Source organism: Pseudophryne corroboree, chromosome 12, assembly GCF_028390025.1.
Source record: "Pseudophryne corroboree isolate aPseCor3 chromosome 12, aPseCor3.hap2, whole genome shotgun sequence".
NCBI lineage: Eukaryota > Metazoa > Chordata > Amphibia > Anura > Myobatrachidae > Pseudophryne > Pseudophryne corroboree.
In genome coordinates, this window is record NC_086455.1 from 127,544,281 (window position 1) to 127,567,842 (window position 23,562).

Consider the following 23,562-nt stretch of genomic DNA (forward strand, 5'->3'; position numbering starts at 1 on the left):
CCAATCCGGAGCCACGAATATAGTGCTTACTCCTCTCCATCTTATCAATCTCAGTACCTTGGGTATGAGAGGTAGAGGAGGGAACACATACACTGACTGGTACACCCACGGTGTTACCAGAGCGTCTACAGCTATTGCCTGAGGGTCCCTTGACCTGGCGCAATACCTGTCGAGTTTTTCCCAACGGTTTATAATCATGTGGAAGACTTCTGGGTGAAGTCCCCACTCTCCCGGGTGGAGGTCGTGTTGAGGAAGTCTACTTCCCAGTTGTCCACTCCCGGAATGAATACTGCTGACAGTGCTATCACATGGTTTTCCGCCCAGCGAAAAATCCTTGCAGCTTCTGCCATTGCTCCTGCTTCTTGTGCCACCCTTGTTTGTTTACGTGGGTGACTGCCGTGATGTTGTCCGACTGGATCAACACCGGCTGACCTTGAAGCAGAGGTCTTGCTAAGCTTAGAGCATTGTAAATGGCCCTTAGCTTTAGGATATTTTTGTGAAATGACGTCTCCAGGCTAGACTATAAGCCCTGGATATTCCTTCCCTGTGTGACTGCTCCCCAGCCTCGCAGGCTGGCATCCGTGGTCACCAGGACCCAGTCCTGAATGCCGATTCTGCGGCCCTCTAGAAGATGAGCACTCTGCAACCACCACAGGAGGGACACCCTTGTCCTTGGTGACAGGGTTATCCGCTGATGCATCTGAAGATGCGACCCGGACCATTTGTCCAGCAGGTCCCACTGGAAAGTTCTTGCGTGGAATCTGCCGAATGGGATTGCTTCGTAGGAAGCCACCATTATACCCAGAACCCTTGTGCATTGATGCACTGAGACTTGGCTCGGTTTTAGGAGGTTCCTGACTATCTCGGATAACTCCCTGGCTTTCTCCTCCGGGAGAAACACCTTTTTCTGGACTGTGTCCAGGATCATCCCTAGGAACAGAAGACAAGTCGTCGGAACCAGCTGCGATTTTGGAATATTGAGAATCCAATCGTGCTGCCGCAACACTACCTGAGATAGTGCTACACCGACCTTCAACTGTTCCCTGGATCTTACCCTTATCAGGGAATCGTCCAAGTAAGGGATAACTAATATTCCCTTCCTTCGAAAGAATATCATCATTTCGGCCATTACCTTGGTAAAGACCCGGGGTGCCGTGGACCATCCATACGGCAGCGTCTGAACTGATAGTGACAGTTCTGTACCATAAACCTGAGGTACCCTTGATGAGAAGGGTACATTTTTTACATGAAGGTAAGCATCCTTGATGTCCCGAGACATCATGTAGTCCCCTTCTTCCAGGTTCGCAATCACTGCTCTAAGTGACTCAATCTTGAATTTGAACCTCTGTATGTAAGTGTTCAAAGATTTTAGATTTATAATCGGTCTCACCAAGCCGTCCAGCTTTGGTACCACAACAGTGTGGAATAATACCCCGTTCCCTGTTGCAGGAGGGGTACCTTGATTATCACCTGCTGGGAATACAGCTTGTGAATGGCTTCCAAAACTATCTCCCTGTCAGAAGGAGACATTGGTAAAGCCGACTTTAGGAAACGGCGAGGGGGAGACGTCTCGAATTCTAATTTGTACCCCTGAGTATCACCTGAAGGATCCAGGGGTCTACTTGCGAGTGAGCCCACTGCGCGCTGAAATTCATTGAGACGGGCCCCCCACCGTGCCTGATTCTGCTTGTAAAGCTCCAGCGTCATACTGAGGGCTTGGCAGAGGCGGGAGAGGGTTTCTGTTCCTGGGAACTGGCTGATTTCTGCAGCCTTTTTCCTCTCCCTCTGTCACGGGGCAGAAAAGAGGAACCTTTTGCCCGCTTGTCCACGAAAAGACTGCGCCTGATAATACGGCGTCTTCTCATGATGAGAGGCGACCTGGGGTACAAACGTGGATTTCCCAGCTGTTGCCGTGGCCACCAGGTCTGAAAGACCGACCCCAAATAACTCCTCCCCTTAATAAGGCAATATTTCCAAATGCCGTTTGGAATACGCATCACCTGACCACTGACGTGTCCATAACCCTCTACTGGTAGAAATGGACAACGTACTTAGACTTGATGCCAGTCGGCAAATATTCCGCTGTGCATCACGCATATATAGAAATGCATCTTTAAAATGCTCTATAGGCAATAATATACTGTCCCTATCTAAGGTAACAATATTTTCAGTCAGGGAATCCGACCACGCCAACCCAGCACTGCACATCCAGGCTGAGGCGATTGCTGGTCGCAGTATAACACCAGTATGTGTGTAATACATTTTAGAATATCCTCCTGCTTTCTATCAGCAGGATCCTTAAGGGCGGCCATCTCAGGAGAGGGTAGAGCCCTTGTTCTTACCAGCGTGTGAGCGCTTTATCTACCCTAGGGGGTGTTTCCCAACGCACCCTAACCTCTGGCGGGAAAGGATATAATGCCAATAACATTTTTATCAGTTGTTATCGGGGGAAACCCACGCATCATCACACACCTCATTTAATTTCTCAGATTCAGGAAAACTACAGGTAGTTTTTCCTCACCGAACATAATACCCCTTTTTGGTGGTACTCGTATTATCAGAAATGTGTAAAACATTTTTCATTGCCTCAATCATGTAACGTGTGGCCCTACTGGAAGTCACATTTGTCTCTTCACCGTCGACACTGGAGTCAGTATCCGTGTCGGTGTCTATATCTGCCATCTGAGGTAACGGGCGCTTTAGAGCCCCTGACGGCCTATGAGACGTCTGGACAGGCACAAGCTGAGTAGCCGGCTGTCTCATGTCAACCACTGTCTTTTATACAGAGCTGACACTGTCACGTAATTCTTCCAACAGTTCATCCACTCAGGTGTCGACCCCCTAGGGGGTGACATCACTATTACAGGCAATCTGCTCCGTCTCCACATCATTTTTCTCCTCATACATGTCGACACCAACGTACCGACATACAGCACACACACAGGGAATGCTCTGATAGAGGACAGGACCCCACTAGCCCTTTGGGGAGACAGAGGGAGAGTTTGCCAGCACACACCAGAGCGCTATATATATATATATACAGGGATAACCTTATATAAGTGTTTTTCCCCTTATAGCTGCTGTATTGTTTATACTGCGCCTAATTAGTGCCCCCCTCTCTTTATTTAACCCTTTCTGTAGTGTAGTGACTGCAGGGGAGAGACAGGGAGCTTCCCTCCAACGAAGCTGTGAGGGAAAATGGCGCCAGTGTGCTGAGGAGATAAGCTCCGCCCCCTTATCGGCGGCCTTATCTCCCGTTTTTTTTGTATTTTTGGCATGGGTTAAATGCATCCATATAGCCCAGGAGCTATATGTGATGCATCTTTTGCCATTTAAGGTATTTTTATTGCGTCTCAGGGCGCCCCCACCCAGCGCCCTTCACCCTCAGTGACCGGAGTGTGAAGTGTGCTGAGAGCAATGGCGCACAGCTGCGGTGCTGTGCGCTACCTTTTTGAAGACAGGACGTCTTCTGCCGCCGATTTTCCGGATCTCTTCAGGCTTCTGGCTCTGTAAGGGGGCCGGCGGCGCGGCTCTGGGACCCATCCAGGCTGGGCCTGTGATCGTCCCTCTGGAGCTAATGTCCAGTAGCCTAAGAAGCCCAATCCACTCTGCACGCAGGTGAGTTCGCTTCTTCTCCCCTTAGTCCCTCGATGCAGTGAGCCTGTTGCCAGCAGGACTCACTGAAAATAAAAAAACCTAAAACTAACTTTTCACTAAGCAGCTCAGGAGAGCCACCTAGTGTGCACCCTTCTCGTTCGGGCACAGAAATCTAACTGAGGCTTGGAGGAGGGTCATAGGGGGAGGAGCCAGTGCACACCAGCTAGTCCTAAAGCTTTCTTTAGATGTGCCCAGTCTCCTGCGGAGCCGCTAATCCCCATGGTCCTTACGGAGTCCCCAGCATCCACTTAGGACGTTAGAGAAATGTGCAATACATTTTTCATTGCAGTAATCATGCATCGGATGGCCTTTTTAGACTGTACATGTGTCTCATCATCGTCTACACTGGAGTCAGACTCCGTGTCGACATCTGTGTCAACCATCTGAGCCAGAGGGCGTTTATGAGCCCCTGACGGCTTCTGAGTCGCCTGGGCAGGCGCGGGCTGAGACCCCGGCTGTCCCAAGGCTGCTGTGTCATCGAACCTTTTATGTAAGGAGTTGACATTGTCGTTTAAGACCTTCCACATATCCATCCAATCAGGTGTCGGCCCCGACGGGGGCGACACAACACTTCTCTGCCCTTGCTCCGCCTCCACGTAACCCTCCTCATCAAACATGTTGACACAGCCGTACCGACACACTGCACACACACAGGGAATGCTCAGACTGAGGACAGGACCCCACAAAGTCCTTTGGGGAGACAGAGAGAGAGTATGCCAGCACACACCACAGCGCTATATAACACAGGGATTTTCACTTACAATAAGTGATTTCCCAATAGCTGCCTTATATGACCTATTTGCACCTAAATGTATGTGCCCCCCCTCTCTTTTTCACCCTTCTTGTACCTGGATACTGCAGGGGAGAGCCTGGGGAGCCGCTTCCAGCGGAGCTGTGAAGGGAAAATGGCGCTGGTGTGCTGAGGAAGAAGGCCCCGCCCCCTCAGTGGCGGGCTTCTGTCCCGCGTTTTGTGTAAGTTAATGGCGTTTTTTTTTACATATATACAGTGCCAGACTGTATATATGTATTTTTAGTGCCAAAAGGTAATATAATTGCTGCCCAGGGCGCCCCCCCCAGCGCCCTGCACCCTACAGTGACTGGGGTGTGTAAGTGTGCCGGGAGCAATGGTGCACAGCTGCGGTGCTGTGCACTACCTTAATGAAGACAGGAGTCTTCTGCCGCCAATTTCGTCGTCTTCTTCTGTCTTCTGGCTCTGCAAGGGGGACGGCGGCGCGGCTCCAGGAACGGACGATCGAGGTCAGGCCCTGTGTTCGAACCCTCTGGAGCTAATGGTGTCCAGTAGCCTTAGAAGCACAAGCTAGCTGCAAGCAGGTAGGTTCGCTTCTCTCCCCTCAGTCCCACGTAGCAGTGAGACTGTTGCCAGCAGATCTCACTGAAAATAAAAAACCTAACAAATACTTTCTTTACTAAAAGCCCAGGAGAGCCCACTAGGAGCACCCAGCTCTGGCCGGGCACAGATTCTAACTGAGGTCTGGAGGAGGGGCATAGAGGGAGGAGCCAGTGCACACCAGATAGTACCTAATCTTTATTTTAGAGTGCCCAGTCTCCTGCGGAGCCCGTCTATTCGCATGGTCCTTACGGAGTACCCAGCATCCACTAGGACATCAGAGAAATTATTTTTTGTTTCCTCTATCTACAGCGCAGAGACTTGCTGCAGATGCAGTGGCGTACCCTCCAGCTGCACCTTTTTGGCAGGTACAGGACCTTTTTTTTATGGTCTGTACTGATTGTTGGCTCTCCAAACTTCCATTGAAAGTATAGGGAAAGTTTTGAATTTGCCACGATTTTTATGTGTACATTGTTGGAGGGTGTGTTGCTGCAGATGCAGTGGGACTATTTTGGGGTGTGGACCTGGAGCTGCTCATCAGCCCCATTGTTAATCCTGCTCTGGGAACACACAGTGCAGCCAAAGGGCAGAGCCTCTCATTGGATGTAACTTGTTTGGAAGGGCATTTCTCGCCCAATCAGCTTCGGACTTGGTGTGATAGACCTCCTGCTAACCCAATGAGAGCTCCTGGCCACTCCCAACGTTATCCACACAGTCACAGAGTGACAGATCTGGGCAATTATATAGGAGATTAAGAACAAGTCTGTGGGAGCTACCATTTGCACAAAATGACTGCAAACTGTGGCAACATCTAGTCATTTCAGTCAAAATAAGTTCAATTCTAAGGGGTCAACTTAATTAGGTGCGAGTTGGGCCCTGTGAGCAGGTCTTATAGCGAATGTGCATTGCGAATTTCATTTGCAATCCAATTCCAAACTCGCATTTCTGGAAAGAACTTAATTTGCTGAAAAAACACTTGTTGGCTATCATTTTTCAACTACCTCTATGTCTGTCAGTTTTTGCCCAGTTTTGTTCAATTACTGTTCTAATAGTAAAGCGCAACGGAATATGCTGCACTATATAAGAAACTTCATAAATACATAAATTAAATTAATAAAGAGTGCAAAAATCAGCCATTTGACACTGTTTAAAACCTCCAGTACTTTCCTTTTTCGCTACTAACATCTTTCTATATGGTCCTGTCCAGTGGCGGATTTTACCTATGGACTGTAGCCCCCCCTCTTCCCCAGGTAAAATCCGCCACTCCGATCAGTGTCAGTCAAGCTAGATGCGATCCGAGACTGCACTGGCTTCACTATGACTAGCGGTGACTCCCTATTGTAAGTCCTATCAGTCACAGACACTACAGATAGTCCCATTGGGAGGTGATCCTCCCTCCGGGACTACCAGACTGGGCTGCGATTAGCAGAGAGCTGGCTTCCTGTAGGAAGCCACTCCATGTCTGATCGTCAGCTCTATCCAGCTTGTATGGGCCACAGCCCATGCAGTCCAGAGAAGCTGGGGGGTTGCGCATGCGCGGTCGCACCGAGGTGTTTGTGCCGGTCCCGGCACTTGCCGGATCCACTGGCGGGTTGAGACTGTGTGCATTAACTCGGCTCAGAATTGGGATTTAGGACCCTATTCAGTATCAGATTCTGCTAAAAAGCTGATGATCGCATGCTGGGGGCCGCCCAGCCAGGGCAAGGCTGCCCAGCATACTAGTGTCCGTCCTGCAATGCGATTGCAAATCAACTGCGATCGCATTGCAGAATAAGTAAATAAGGTTGACCCGCTGCGTATGCGGGCATAGTGCTGCCATTTTGTTTCTAGCACCAGCCGCGTGTGAGATAACGCAGTTGCCCCTAAAATGGTCTGGAGACGCCTGCATTGTCCAGACCACGCCCCCGCAACACTGTATCAATGCCATAGTGTGATTGCATCCATCCGGGAACGCACTGTGAGGGCACTTGCATTGCGGCCGCTGCCTATGAACAGGTTATCGAAAATCATTCGTTTGCGAATTTCGGTAATCTGCGTCCCTTACCAAAAAAGGGACATAGGTCTGAAAGGGTAGGCTCAAACTCCCATCTAAACTGCAGTGTACAAATGAAGTTATCCAGCAATTGTGGACTACATGCAAAAGCAGCCAGTATTTACCCTGAATGCACAAAAAATAATATTTTACTCACCGGTAAATCTATTTCTCGTAGTCCGTAGTGGATGCTGGGAACTCCGTAAGGATCATGGGGAATAGCGGGCTCCGAAGGAGGCTGGGCACTCTAGAAAGATTTATGACTACCTGGTGTGCACTGGCTCCTCCCACTATGACCCTCCTCCAAGCCTCAGTTAGGACACTGTGCCCGGACGAGCTGACATAATAAGGAAGGATTTTGAATCCCGGGTAAGACTCATACCAGCCACACCAATCACACCGTACAACTCGTGATACTATATCCAGTTTGACAGTATGAAAACAACTGAGCCTCTCAACAGATGGCTCAACAATAACCCTTTAGTTAGCAATAACTATTTACAAGTATTGCAGACAATCCGCACTTGGGATGGGCGCCCAGCATCCACTACGGACTACGAGAAATAGATTTACCGGTGAGTAAAATCTTATTTTCTCTAACGTCCTAGTGGATGCTGGGAACTCCGTAAGGACCATGGGGATTATACCAAAGCTCCCAAACGGGCGGGAGAGTGCGGATGACCCTGCAGCACCGAATGAGAGAACTCAAGGTCCTCCTCAGCCAGGGTATCAAATTTGTAGAATTTTGCAAACGTGTGTTGCCCCTGACCCAGTAACAGCTCGGCAAAGTTGTAAAGCCGAGACCCCTCGGGCAGCCGCCCAAGATGAGCCCACCTTCCCTGTGGAATGGGCTTTCACTGATTTAGGATGCGGCAGTCCAGCCGCAGAATGCGCCTGCTGAATCGTGTCACAGATCCAGCGAGCGATAGTCTGCTTAGAAGCAGGAGCACCCAGCCTGTTGGGTGCTTACAGGATAAATAGCGAGTCAATTTTCCTGACTCTAGCCGTCCTGGAAACATAATTTTTCAAGGCCAGTAACTTGGAATCCTCCAAGTCCCTAGTAGCCGCAGGCACCACAATAGGTTGGTTCAAGTGAAAAGCTGATACCACCTTAGGGAGAAACTGGGAACGAGTCCTCAATTCTGCCCTATCCATATGGAAAATCAGATAAGGACTTTTATATGACAAAGCCGCCAATTCTGATACACGCCTGGCCGAAGCCAAGGCCAATAACATGACCACTATCCGCGTGAGATATTTTAGATCCACGGTTTTTAGTGGTTCAAACCAATGTGATTTTAAGAAACTCAACACCACGTTGAGATCCCAAGGTGCCACTGGAGGCACAACCGGGGGCTGAATATGCAGCACTCCTTTTACAATGTCCGAACTTCAGGTACTGAAGCTAATTCTTTCTGGAAGAAAATCGACAGAGCAGAGATCTGTATCTTAATGGAGCCTAATTTTAGGCCCATAGACACTCCTGCTTGTAGGAAAGCAGAAATCGACCTAGTTGAAATTCCTCTGTTGGGGCCTTTTTTGGCCTCACACCAAGCAACATATTTCCGCCATATGCGGTGATAATGTTTTGCAGTTACATCTTTCCTGGCTTGAATCAGCGTAGGAATGACTTCCTCCAGAATGCCCTTTTCCTTTAGGATCCGGCGTTCAACCGCCATGCCATCAAAACGTAGCCGCGGTAAGTCTTGGAACAGACAGGGCCCCTGCTGCAGCAGGTCCTGTCTGAGCGGCAGAGGCCATGGGTCCTCTGATATAATTTCTTGAAGTTCTGGGTACCAGGCTCTTCTTGGCCAATCCGGAACCACGAGTATCGTTCTTACTCCTCGCCTTCTTATTATTCTCAGTACCTTTGGTACGAGAGGCAGAGGGGGAACACATAAACCGACTGGTACACCCACGGTGTTACCAGAGCGTCCACAGCTATCGCCTGAAGGTCCCTTGACCTGGCGCAATATCTTTTATAGCTTTTTGTTGAGGCGGGACGCCTTCATGTCCACCTGTGGCCTTTCCCAATGGTGTACAATCCTTTGGAAGACTCCTGGATGAAGTCCCCACTCTCTCGGGTGGAAGTCGTGTCTGCTGAGAAGATCTGCTTCCCAGTTGTCCACTCTGGGAATGAACACTGCTGACAGTGCTAACACATGATTTTCCGCCCATCGGAGAATCCTTGTGGCTTCTGCCATCGCCATCCTGCTTCTTGTGCCGCCCTGTTAGTTTACATGGGCGACTGCCGTGATGTTGTCTGATTGGATCAGGACCGGCTGGTTTTGAAGCAGAGGCCTTGCCTGACTCAGGGCATTGTAAATGGCCCTCAGGTCCAGAATATTTATGTAGGGAAGTCACCTGACTTGACCAAAGTCCCTGGAAGTTTCTTCCCTGTGTGACTGCCCCCCAGCCTCAAAGGCTGGCATCCATGGTCACTAGGACCTAGTCCTGTATGTCGAACCTGCGGCCCTCTTGAAGATGGGCACTCTGCAGCCACTACAGTAGAGATACCCTGGTCCTTGGAGACAGGGTTATCAGCCGATGCATCTGAAGATGTGATCCGGACCACTTGTCTAACAGGTCCCCCTGAAAAGTTCTTGCGTGGAACCTGCCGAATGGGATTGCTTCGTAGGAAGCTATCATTTTTCCCAGGACTCGCGTGCAATGATGCACCGATAACTGTTTTGGCTTCAGGAGGTCTCTGACTAGAGATGACAGCTCCTTGGCTTTCTCCTCCGGGAGAAACACTTATTTCTGGTCTGTGTCCAGAACCATCCCCCGGAACAGTAGACGTGTCGTAGGAACCAGCTGTGACTTTGGACTGTTTAGAATCCAACCGTGCTGTTGTAGCACTTTCCAAAATAGTTCTACCCCGACTAGCAACTGCTCCTTGGACCTCGCCCTTATAAGGAGATTGTCCAAGTACGGGATAATTAAAAACTCCCCTTTTTCGAAGGAGTATCATCATTCCGGCCATTACCTTGGTAACACCCTCGGTGCCATGTACAGTCCAAACGGCAGAGTCTGGACTTGGTAATGGTAATCCTGTACCACAAATCTGAGGTACTCCTGGCGAGGATAGTAAATGGGGACATGCAGGTAAGCATCCTTGATGTCCCGGGATACCATGTAATCCCCCTCGTCCAGGCTTGCAATAACCGCCCTGAGCGATTCCATCTTGAACTTGAATTTTTTCATGTATGTGTTCAAGGATTTTAAATATAAAAAAGGGTCACACCGAACCATGCGGTTTCGGTACCCCAAACCGTGTGGAATAGTAACCCCGTCCTTGTTGAAGTAGGGGCACCTTAAGTATTACCTGCTGGGAATACAGCTTATTAATTGCCTCTAGCACAGCCTCCCTGCCTGAGGGAGTTGTCGGCAAGGCATATTTGAGGAACGGCGGGGGGAAGACATTTCGAATTCCAGCTTGTACCCCTGAAATACTACTTGAATGAAACAGGGATCCACCTGTGAGCGAGCCCACTGATCGCTGAAATTTTTGAGACGGCCCCCCACCGTACCTGGCTACACCTGTGGAGCCCCCGCGTCATGCTGTGGACTCAGAGGAAGCGAGAGAAGAATTATGATTCTGGGAACAGGCTGACTGGTGCAGCTTTTTCCCTCTTCCCTTGTCTCTGTACAGAAAGGAAGCGCCTTTGACCCGCTTGCTTTTCTGAAGCCGAAAGGACTGTACCTGATAATACAGTGCTTTCTTAGTCTGTGAGGAAACTGAGGTAAAAATATTTCTTCCCAGCTGTTGCTGCGGATACGAGGTCCCAGAGACCATCCCCAAATAATTCCTCACCCTTATAAGGCAGAATCTCTTTGCGCCTTTTAAAGTCAGCATCACCTGTCCAGTGACAGGTCTCTAATACCCTCCTGATAGAATGGACATTACATTCATTTTGGATGCCAGCCGGCAAAATATCCCTCTGTGCATCCCTCATATATAAGACGACGTCTTTAATATGTTCTAATGTTAGCAAACTAGTATGTTTGACAGGGTCACCGACCACGCTGCAGCAGCACGCTCTGCAGGTTTCAGTCTAGTACCTGAGTGTGTAAATACAGACTTCAGGATAGCCTCCTGCTTTTTATCAACAGGTACCTTCAAAGTGGCTGTTCCTAAAACGGCCGTGCCACCTATTTTGACAACCGTGTGAGCGCCTTATCCACCCTAGGGGATATCTCCCAGCGTAACTTATCCTCTGGCGGGAAAAGGTACGCCATCAGTAACTTTTTAGAAATTACCAGTTTCTTATCAGGGGGAACCCACGCTTTTCACACACTTCATTCATCTGATGGGGGAACAAAACACTGCCTGCTTTTTCTCCCCAAACATAAAAACCCATTTTTAGAGGTTAATGTCAGAAATGTGTAACACATTTTTTATTGCCGGGATCAAGTCACGGATGTTCCTAGTGGATTGTGTATATGTCTCAACCTTGTCGACACTGGAGTCAGACACCGTGTCGACATCTGTGTCTGCCATCTGAATGAGCGGGCGTTTTTGAGCCCCTGATGGCCTTTGAGACGCCTGGGCAGGCGCGGGCTGAGAAGCCGGCTGTCCCACAGCTGTTACGTCATCCCCCCTTTTATGTAAGGAGTTGACACTGTCGGTTAATACCTTCCACCTAACCATCCACTCTGGTGTCGGCCCCACAGGGGGCGACATCACATTTATCGGCATCTGCTCCGTCACTATATAAGCCTCCTCCTCAAACATGTCGACACAGCCGTACCGACACACCGCACACACACAGGGAATGCTCTGACTGAGGACAGGACCCCACAAAGCCCTTTGGGGAGACAGAGAGAGAGTATGCCAGCACCAGTACCAGAGCGCTATATAATGTGGGGATTAACACTATAACTGAGTGAATTTTCCCCCATAGCTGCTTGTATATACAATAATTGTATTGCAAAGGGTGATACAGCGCCACTTGTGGGGTATAATCTCAGTACTAACTTGTATATATGTTGTAATAAAAAGATATATGATGTAATAAAAAGGTATAAAAAACACAACCACCTTGTTAGAGGTGTCAGCCACCCCTTAAGAGTGCAACACTAGTACGGTGCTGCCAGAGAAAAGATATAGTGGAGGGATAAGGGTACCGGCGACTAATGTTGTGTAAATATGCAAATAATTAATGTTAAAAGCTTATGATTCATGAGCCAAAAAATATAAAATCGAACAAACAGTTTTAATAGCACATATAGATAAAATACATAAAAGGTCAAATAATATCCGAATCAGGTAAAAAGGTAGCAAGGTAAAAAACTTAGCTTTAAAATAGGCAAGGGGGTCACTGCAGGGAACCCAACGCGTTTCGTCACATCAGACTTCTTCAAAGGCCCTTCTGCCGCCGATTTTCCGGTCCTCTTCTTGCTTCTGGCTCTGTAAGGGGGACGGCGGCGCGGCTCCGGGACCGAACACCAAGGACTGGGCCTGCGGTCGATCCCTCTGGAGCTAATAGTGTCCAGTAGCCTAAGAAGCCCAATCCGGCTGCAAGCAGGCGAGTTCGCTTCTTCTCCCCTTAGTCCCTCGCTGCAGTGAGCCTGTTGCCAGCAGGTCTCACTGAAAATAAAAAACCTAAATCTATACTTTCTTTCTAAGGGCTCAGGAGAGCCCCTAGTGTGCATCCAACCTCGGCCGGGCACAAGATCTAACTGAGGCTTGGAGGAGGGTCATAGTGGGAGGAGCCAGTGCACACCAGGTAGTCATAAATCTTTCTAGAGTGCCCAGCCTCCTTCGGAGCCCGCTATTCCCCATGGTCCTTACGGAGTTCCCAGCATCCACTAGGACGTTAGAGAAATAAATAATATTTGTATTTGCACCCCTTGCATTGCTACATGGTTTGTTTTGGGTGCAAGGTTACTTGTTATATTACTTTCCTCCACCTCAGACTCAGCTCTCAAGTTCGGTGTATACTTTCCACAAATCCCTCTACCCATATAGAAATTAAATGCAGTACATAATAATTAAAATATAAAGAAATGCAGTTTCTAGCATTGTATAAGCACTTCTACTATCAAGCACTGTGATTGTTTGGGTTATATACAGCAGGACATCTATGTTATGTTTGTTTACGAATGTTTCAGTGAAAAGTAAAGCTGGAATATTCTGCCAAAATCCTGTGACAACCCTTCTAATGTACAGGTAGGTAGCGTAATCACTATGTAACCAGGCAGTTCTTGCTTTACAGCTTGTCTATATCCTAAAGGGCCCTACTCACTGGCCGACCCGCCGCCGAGCTGCCCGACGGCGGATACGGCCGATGAGCGACCCGGCGGCGGGGGGCAGTGACGGGGGGAGTGAAGTTTCTTCACTCCCCCCGTCACGCGGCTCCATTCAAGTTCTGGCAAATATGGACGAGATCGTCCATATTGGCCTGCATGCACAGCCGACGGGGGACCAGCGATGAACGAGCGCGGGGCAGCGCATCATTCATCGCTGGAGCCTCCACACTGAAAGATATGAACGAGTTCTCGTTCATTTATGAACGAGATCGTTCATATGTTTCAAAAAATCGGCCAGTGTGTAGGGCCTATAACAACGATATAACAGAAGGAAAACGCTGCATCCTATGAAAGTACGGATATAAAAGGACTTCTGCGCTGCTTTTCCGTATGGCACTGGCAGCCTACTTACTGCCAATGCAAGTAGAGCATTGTATTGTGCAGAAGGCTGTGCCACCCACTGTTTTCCGTCTACAGCCATCATTAATATCGGGTTGATGCTAGATTTAAGTGGCCTAAGGGACCTTTTACGTCAGGGGGAGGAGCCATGACACAAGTGGGAGGAGCTAGGCCAGCAGGATAGTTCCTCTACTATCCACGCCACCAACTATTACCTTTAGTAATCAGGTGGCGAGCGAAGCGGAGCGAGCCACCGTGCCCGAAGCGTGGCAAGCATACTTTTCGGGTACCACGTTCGGCCGTAGCTCCTCCCCCTGATGACGTGTCTCCTCCCCTAGTGACGTCAGAAGTTCCCTTCTCCCACTCCGATTTAGAACCAATCATTAGTATTGGGTGTAAAAGATCCATCAGAAACAGGCATCCCATCGCCATACGCATGCCACTCACGCCTACGCAAGTCAGCCTATGAGCCCACGACACGGATCGGTTCCATGTGATCGCTTGGTGGTGGCACAAAAACACACATTTCTCAGAAAAAGTGGTTGGTCAACAGGCGGGTAAATCTGACCGCACTCTATCACCTGTGTGCGTATGTATGGTGCGGTGCAGGCGCACTCTGTGACTGCTCTCTAGGGTGCATGCGCAATTTGCAGATATCCGTGGGATCCGTCCGCATGTGGACTTGTGTACAACTCATAATCAGCACCAAAATGACAGGCAACAGCACATTGTGTATGGTATGGCCCTTGTACCCCACTTCTAACACATCCCAACCGCAGAAGCTACAGGAACTGGCTGCTGCAGAACCTCTTGACAAGCTCTGCTAGAACACAGTACTGACATCTAGAAAGGTTCTGCAGAACCTAATCCTCAAATTTGCATGCTATAGGGGCTTGGTTATTGCTGGGTAGATTATAACCCCCTCCCCCTGGCACCAGCCACTAAGGTAAATGGCAACCCCGGGCAGGCCGAGGTTATAATCTCCTGGCCTGGATGTGGCAGTCGCACAGCTGCCGTGCATGGCACCGGGATGACGGCAGTACGGCGGGGTGGCTATAGGGAGGCGCTATGTATCGGGGTGCGGCCGGGCAGATAGCAGGTAACTGCGTGCCCGGGGCAGCTGCTACAGATTCCCGGGTGACACTTGCCTGACACCAGCATGCTGCCACCATTGTTGGAGAACTCGATGGCATTGACACAGCCGAAGTGGCCCAGCAGGTCCTTCTTGTACAGGTTTCTGCAGGCCTGCAGCCTCCTCCTCTGGAAGTCCTCCTTCAGCAGGGGGTCTCCGTGCAGGCCTCTCCGGGACAGGAAGCTCACCACCGACCTCATGCCGCATCCCCTGTCCCTTCTCATAGCGGCAGCTTAATGGCCGAGCTCGCCGAGGGGTCCGGGGCTCCTCATGCAGACATAGGCACAGGCACCACCGAGCTGTTTAGGCTCAACTTGCGGGGCCGAGCGGAGCTCCTCCTCCTCCTCCCTCAGCTGATCCTCCGCTTCCTCCCCCTGTCACTGTCCCCAGGAACTAGTACACAAGCCAGGCACAACAACACAGACACTGAGAGCAGGAGCTCCGGGTACCCGAACTGTCAGAGGACATCACTGTGTGCCCCCACACACCCTGTCACCGTACCGTGTGCCCCCACACACCCTGTCACTGTACTGTGTGCCCCCACACACCCTGTCACCATACTGTGTGGTACTATGTGCCCCCACACACCCTGTCACTGTACTGTGTGGTACTATGTGCCCCCACACACCCTGTCACTGTACTGTGTGGTACTATCTGCCACCACACACCCTGTCACTGTACTGTGTGGTACTGTGCCACCACACACCCTGTCACCGTACTGTGTGCCCCCACACACCCTGTCACTGTACTGTGTGGTACTATCTGCCACCACACACCCTGTCACTGTACTGTGTGGTACTATCTGCCACCATACACCCTATCACTGTACTGTGTGGTACTATGTGCCCCCACGCACCCTGTCACTGTACTGTGTGGTACTATCTGCCACCACACACCCTGTTACTGTACTGTGTGGTACTATCTGCCCCCACACACCCTGTCACTGTACTGTGTGCCCCCACACACCCTGTCACCATACTGTGTGGTACTATGTGCCCCCACACACCCTGTCACTGTACTGTGTGGTACTATGTGCCCCCACACACCCTGTCACTGTACTGTGTGGTACTATCTGCCACCACACACCCTGTCACTGTACTGTGTGGTACTGTGCCACCACACACCCTGTCACCGTACTGTGTGCCCCCACACACCCTGTCACTGTACTGTGTGGTACTATCTGCCACCACACACCCTGTCACTGTACTGTGTGGTACTATCTGCCACCACACACCCTGTCACTGTACTGTGTGGTACTATCTGCCACCACACACCCTGTCACTGTACTGTGTGCCCCCACACACCCTGTCACTGTACTGTGTGGTACTATGTGCCACCACACACCCTGTCACTGTACTGTGTGCCCCCACACACCCTGTCACCATACCGTGTGCCCCCACACTCCCTGTCACTGTACTGTGTGGTACTGTGTGCTCCCACACACCCTGTCACTGTACCGTGTGCCCCCACACACCCTGTCACCGTACCGTGTGCCCCCACACACCCTGTCACTGTACTGTGTGCCCCCACACACCCTGTCACTGTACTGTGTGGTACTATGTGCCACCACACACCCTGTCACTGTACTGTGTGGTACTATGTGCCACCACACACCCTGTCACCATACTGTGTGCCCCCAAATCCACTGTCACTCTACTGCGTGCCCCCAAATCCCTTGTCACCGTACTGTGTGCCCTCACACCCTGTTACTGTATGCCCCTACATCCTGTCACCGTACTGTGTACCTACATACCCTGTTACTAAACTATGTGTCCCCCAAATCCCCTGACACCGTACTGTGTGCCCCCAAATCCCATGTAACTGTACTATGTGCCTCCCAAATCCCTGTGATCGTAATGTGTGCTTACAAATCCCGTCACCGTACTGTGGGGGTAATTCCAAGTTGATCGCAGCAGGAAATTTTTTAGCAGTTGGGTAAAACCATGTGCACTTAAGGGGAGGCAGATATAACGTGAAGAAAGAGTTAGATTTGGGTGGGTTATTTTGTTTCTGTGCAGGGTAAATACTGGCTGCTTTATTTTTACACTGCAATTTAGATTGCAGATTGAACACACCCCACCCAAATCTAACTCTCTCTGCACATGTTGTATCTGCCTCCCCTGCAGTGCACATGGTTTTGCCCAACTGCTAACCAAATTCCTGCTGCGATCAACTTGGAATTAACCCCTGTGTATCCTTACATACCGTCACCGTACGACCAGGGGCGGATTGGGAACAAAAAGCGGACCTGGAAAAATTTGTACTTGTGGCCCCACATGGACAGCACCAGAGGTGTAAGGTCTAGCCATGGGCCATGGCAGCAGCACCCTCCCCCCAAGACTTTCCAGATAGTGGGCATGTCCAGCATCAAGGTGGAAGTTAAAAAGAAATAAAATTAAATACTATGAGCACATTATAGGATACACCTTCAGAATTTAGGAAACTATATCATTCTTTAGAAAGATATATTTTCTTGCTTATTACACCAACCGTATCCCAATCACTATTCTCTCAATCTTATATGTCAGCAAGCAGGCAGACAGAGCATACACTAGATCATCTGCAATCACAGGCTAAGTAGCAAAGTAATTTTCATATATGCAAATTATTTTGCATCTTATTCATTATGTCTATAAAAAGGACCACATGTCCTCAAACAAAACAGGCCCCACAGGTGCGTCGGGACACCGGGAATCTTCCCTGTAAGCCCTATGGCCAATCCGCCTCTGCGTACGACCCCAACATCCCATCACCGTACTGTGTACCCACATACCCTGTTACTAAACTATGTGTCCCCCAAATCCCCTGTCACCGTACTGTATGCCCCCAAATCCCGTCACCATACGGGTGTGGTATGGAAGGTAGATAGTAACTAGGTCGACCACTATTGGTCGATAGTAACTAGGTCGACAGGGTTTCTAGGTAGACAGGCCAAAAGGTCGACATGAGTTTTTTATGGGTTTTCTCTAACGTCCTAGTGGATGCTGGGAACTTCGTAAGGACCATGGGGAATAGCGGGCTCCGAAGGAGGCTGGGCACTCTAGAAAGATCTTAGACTACCTGGTGTGCACTGGCTCCTCCCACTATGACCCTCCTCCAAGCCCCAGTTAGATTTCGTGCCCGGCCGAGGTTGGATGCACACTAGGGGCTCTCCTGAGCTCTTAGAAAGTTATAGTCTTAGAATTTGTTATTTTCAGTGAGACCTGCTGGCAACAGGCTCACTGCAGCGAGGGACTAAGGGGAGAAGAAGCGAACTCGCCTGCTTGCAGCCGGATTGGGCTTCTTAGGCTACTGGACACCATTAGCTCCAGAGGGATCGACCGCAGGCCCAGCCTTGATGTTCGGTCCCGGAGCCGCGCCGCCGTCCCCCTTACAGAGCCAGAAGCAAGAAGATGGTCCGGAAAATCGGCGGCATGAAGACTCTGTCTTCACCAAGGTAGCGCACAGCACTGTAGCTGTGCGCCATTGCTCCTCTCACACACTTCACACTCCGGTCACTGAGGGTGCAGGGCGCTGGGGGGGGCGCCCTGAGGCAGCAATAAAAACACCTTGGCTGGCTAAAATACCTCAATATATGGCCCCAGGGGCTATATATGAGGTAAATACCCCTGCCAGAATTCCATAAAAAACGGGAGAATAGGCCGCGAAAAAGGGGCGGAGCCTATCTCCTCAGCACACTGGCGCCATTTTTCCCTCACAGCTCGGCTGGAAGGAAGCTCCCTGGCTCTTCCCTGCAATTCTACAGTACAGTAAGAGGGAAAAGAGAGGGGGGGCATTAAAATTGGCACTGTATACAGTATATTATATAAAAAGCAGCTATTAGGGACATAACTCAGTTAGTCCCTGTATATATATAGCGCTCTGGTGTGTGCTGGCATACTCTTACTCTGTCCCCCCAAAGGGCTTTTGTGGGTCCTGTCCTCGTTTAGAGCATTCCCTGTGTGTCTGCGGTGTGTCGGTACGGCTGTGTCGACATGTTGAATGAGGAGGCTTATATGGTGACAGAACAGAGGCCGATATATGTGATGTCGCCCCCTGTGGGGCCGACACCAGAGTGGATGGATAGGTGAAAGGTATTAACCGACAGTGTCAACTCCTTACATAAAAGGGTGGATGACGTAACAGCTGTGGGACAGCCGGCTTCGCAGCCCGCGCCTGCCCAGGCATCTCAAAGGCCATCAGGGGCTCAAAAACGCCCGCTCTCTCAGATGGCAGACACAGATGTCGACACGGAGTCTGACTCCAGTGTCGACAAGGTGGAGACATATACACAATCCACTAGGAACATCCGTGACGTGATCCCGGCAATAAAAAATGTGTTATACATTTCTGACTTTAACCCAAGCACCTCTAAAAATGGGTTTTAGGTTTGGGGAGAAAAAAAAGGCAGTGTTTTGTTCCCCCATCAGATGAATAAATGAAGTGTGTGAAAGCGTGGGTTCCCCCGTTAAGAAACTGGTAATTTATAAAAAGTTACTGATGGCGTACCCTTTCCCGCCAGGTGGATAAGTTACGCTGGGAGATATCCCCTAGGGTGGATAAGGCGCTCACACGTTTGTCAAAAAAGGTGGCACTGCCGTCTTAGGATACGGCCACTTTAATAGGTACCTGTTGATAAAAAACAGGAGGCTATCCTGAAGTCTGTATTTACACACTCAGGTACTAGACTGAGACCTGCAGATAGTGCTGCTGCAGCGTGGTCGGTGACCCTGTCAAACAGGGATACTAGTTGGCAAACATAAAAACATATTAAAGACGTCGTCTTATATATGGGGGATGCACAGAGGGATATTTTGCCGGCTGGCATCCAAAATAAATGTAATGTCCATTCTGTCAGGAGGGTATTAGAGACCTGTCACTGGACAGGTGATGCTGACTTAAAAAGCGCATAGAGAGCCTTATAAGGGTGAGGAATTATTTGGGGATGGTCTCTGGGACCTCGTATCCACAGCAACTGCTGGGAAGAAATAATTTTACCTCAGGTTTCCTCACAGACAAAGGTACAGTCCTTTCGGCTTCAGAAAAGCAAGCGGGTCAAATGGCGCTTCCTTTCTGTACAGAGACAAGGGTAGAGGGAAAAAAGCTGCACCAGTCAGCCTGTTCCCAGAATCAAGATTCTTCCCCCGCCTCCTGTGAGGCCACACCATGACGCGGGTGCTCCACAGGTGTAGCCAGGTACGGTGGGGGGCCGTCTCAAAAATTTCAGCAATTAGTGGGCTCGCTCACAGGTGGATCCCTGTTTCTTTCAAGTAGTATTTCAGGGGTACAAGCTGGAATTCGAGATGTCTCCCCCCAGCCGTTTCCTAAAATATGCCTTGCTGACAACTCCCTCAGGCAGGGAGGCTGTGCTAGAGGCAATTAATAAGCGGTATTCCCAGCAGGTAATACTCAAGGTGCCCCTACTTCAACAAGGACGGGGTTACTATTCCACACGGGTTGGGGTACCGAAACCGCATGGTTCGGTGTGACCCATTTTATATGTAAAATCCTTGAACACAAAAATTCAAGTTCAAGATGGAATCGCTCAGGGCGGTTATTCCAAGCCTGGACGAGGGGGATTACATGGTATCCTGGGACATCAAGGATGCTTACCTGCATGTCCCCATTTACCATCCTCGCCAGGAGTACCTCAGATTGTGGTACAGGATTACCGTTACCAAGTCCAGACACTGCCGTTTGGACTGTACATGGCACCGAGGGTGTTTTATCAAGGTAATGGCCGAAATGTTGATACTCCTTCAAAAAAAGGGAGTTGTAATTATCCCGTACTTGGACAATCTCGTTATAAGGGCGAGGTCCAAGGAGCAGTTGGTAGTCGGGGTAGCACTATTTTGGAAAGTGCTACAACAGCATGGTTGGATTCTAAACAGTCCAAAGTCACAGCTGGTTCCTATGACACGTCTACTGTTCCTGGGGATGATTCTGGACATAAACCAGAAATAGTGTTTCTCCCGGAGGAGAAAGCCAAGGAGTTGTCATCTCTAGTCAGAGACCTCCTGAAGCCAAAATAGGTAGCGGTGCATCATTGCACGCGAGTCCTGGGAAAAATGGTAGCTTCCTACGAAGCAATCCCATTAGGCAGGTTCCATACAGGGGTGGATTGGGATTTAAAACCAGCCAGGGAAATTTATGGAAGCAGCCCTCATAAAGGGTGGGGGGGCTGTTGAGGGGGTGGAGTCTGTCGAGTGGGAGGGATTACTGCTCAGAAAGCATGACTATAGAAAGCACGGAGAGTGCGCGCCGCAGGAGCGTTGCAAAATTTTAGGGGTGTGGCTTCGTGGGGGAAGGGGCATGGCCACATAATACCGACAATTCACATTACACCACACAGTAGTGCCGCTTATACACATTGCACCAGATAGAACCTCCTATACACACTGCGCCAGGTAGAGCAAGTTATACATATTCCGCCAGATAGAGCACGTCTACACTTTGTGCCAGGTAGAGAATGGTATACACTTTACCCCAGGCAGAGCACATTATACGCATTGCCCCAGGTAAAGCACGTTATTTTCGGCCTTGAAACGTTGATAATAAAATATATATAGTATATATATATAGTATGTGACAGACAGCGACACTCCACACCGCAATAATGAACACCACACAGGAGGTATGTTTCAACGTTTCAATGCCTTAACATAATATATGGCATTTTCATCAGGACATCATATATGTTTAGCCAATGAAACGTTGAAACTTACCTCCTGTGCGGTGTTCATTATTGCGGCGTGGAGTGTCGCTGTCTGTCGCATACTGTATATCCTTCTACTGCGGGAAACCAGCTAAGTAATGGTGATATATGGAATGCCGGGCTTCTGGATTTGTTTATATATATGCACATGCGCAGCAGCTCAGCTGGCGGCCATCTCTCAGTTAGCTTCAGGTTAACGCTGCCGCGATCGGAGCTAAACACCACTCACGGCAGCCGGCCAGCATGAGTGATAACGGCGGTCACTGAGGGGACATCCGGACCAGTCAAACGGCATCTGGTCCGGCATCCCGGCATGCCAATCTGCCTATACCCCTTTTCTTTACTCGGTACGCTCTTTGAAGCCTCACCTTTCTCTTTAGTCTTTATTCTCATTTACTCTCCCTTTCTTTTCTAGATCATCTCTCACTCACTTTTCTTCCTTTCTCATCTGTCACATAACATACTGACCTTGACTCTTTTCTAACCTCTTACACAGAGCATCTCACTATACACAGAGCATCTCACTACACACAGAGCATATCACTACACAGAGCATCTCACTACACACAGAACATCTCACTACACACAGAGCATATCACTACACACAGAGCATCTCACTATACACAGAGCATCTCACTACACACAGAGCATATCACTACACACAGAGCATCTCACTACACACAGAACATCTCACTACACACAGAGCATATCACTACACACAGAGCATCTCACTTTACACAGAGCATCTCACTACACACAGAGCATATCACTACACACAGAGCATCTCACTATACACAGAGCATCTCACTACACACAGAGCATCTCACTTTACACAGAGCATCTCACTATACACAGAGCATCTCACTACACACAGAGCATATCACTACACACAGAACATCTCACTACACACAGAGCATATCACTACACACAGAGCATCTCACTATACACAGAGCATCTCACTACACACAGAGCATATCACTACACACAGAGCATCTCACTATACACAGAGCATCTCACTACACACAGAGCATATCACTACACAGAGCATCTCACTACACACAGAACATCTCACTACACACAGAGCATATCACTACACACAGAGCATCTCACTATACACAGAGCATCTCACTACACACAGAGCATATCACTACACACAGAGCATCTCACTATACACAGAGCATCTCACTACACACAGAGCATATCACTACACAGAGCATCTCACTACACACAGAACATCTCACTACACACAGAGCATATCACTACACACAGAGCATCTCACTTTACACAGAGCATATCACTGCACACAGAGCATCTCACTACAAACAGAGCATATCACTACACACAGAGCATCACACAGAGCATCTCACTATACACAGAGCATCTCACTAGCTTTCTTTTCTCTATCACCTACTTTTCTTTGCTGCCTCAGGCTAGTCTTTTCTTTCCCTCCACTGTCATTCCTAAGTCACATTCCTCTCTTCACTCTCACTTATCCTTATACCTTTCTGCACTGCAGCTTACTGTACTCACTGCTAGTTTCTTCTTCTGCCTCACATCTTCCTATAGTTCTCTAAGTCTCTGTAGTGTGTAGTTAAATGGAAGCAGACATTGCTGTGCAGAGTGCTGATCCCGCCCCGCCCGACGTCATGAAGAGGGCGGGGCTTACAGTGAGGAAGTGCTGCACACTGACAGCCCACCGAGTACGAGCAGCTCTACACAGCCTGCAGCTAAACAGACTGTGAAAGGGGACTGTTTCTCAGCGCTACCCGATCGGAGCTAAGCTCCGATCGCGGTAGCCGGCCTGGTGGAGGAGAAAGTCAGCCCTCTGAGGGGACAAAGGGGCCAGCCTACCAGGAACTGGCATGGTGTCCCGGCGTCCCAATCCGCCCCTGGTTCCATACAAGAACTTTTCAGAGGGACCTGTTGGACAAGTGGTCCGGATCGCATCTTCCGATGCATAGGCTGATAACCCTGTCTCCAAGGACCAGGGTATCTCTACTGTGGTGGCTGCAGAGTGCCCATCTTCAAGAGGGCCGCAGGTTCGGCAT

General features: G+C 49.6%; 1 protein-coding gene across 2 annotated transcripts in view; it reads right to left on the bottom strand.

The window, feature by feature from the left end:
• The window catches only part of DCAF5 (DDB1 and CUL4 associated factor 5), a 145,572-nt gene extending 122,457 nt beyond the window's left edge, over positions 1 to 23,115 (bottom strand). The window contains exon 1 of one of the 2 annotated variants that reach the window (XM_063948007.1): positions 23,045 to 23,115. Coding sequence is in view for 1 of the 2 variants with exons in the window: in XM_063948006.1 (XP_063804076.1) it covers positions 14,837 to 15,044 (208 nt within the window). In the remaining variant the exon portion in view is untranslated. Of the gene's footprint in view, positions 1 to 14,836; positions 16,058 to 23,044 lie in introns of those variants that run through there. The other variant, XM_063948006.1, reaches the window with a different exon arrangement.
• Positions 23,116 to 23,562: the final 447 nt, after the last annotated feature.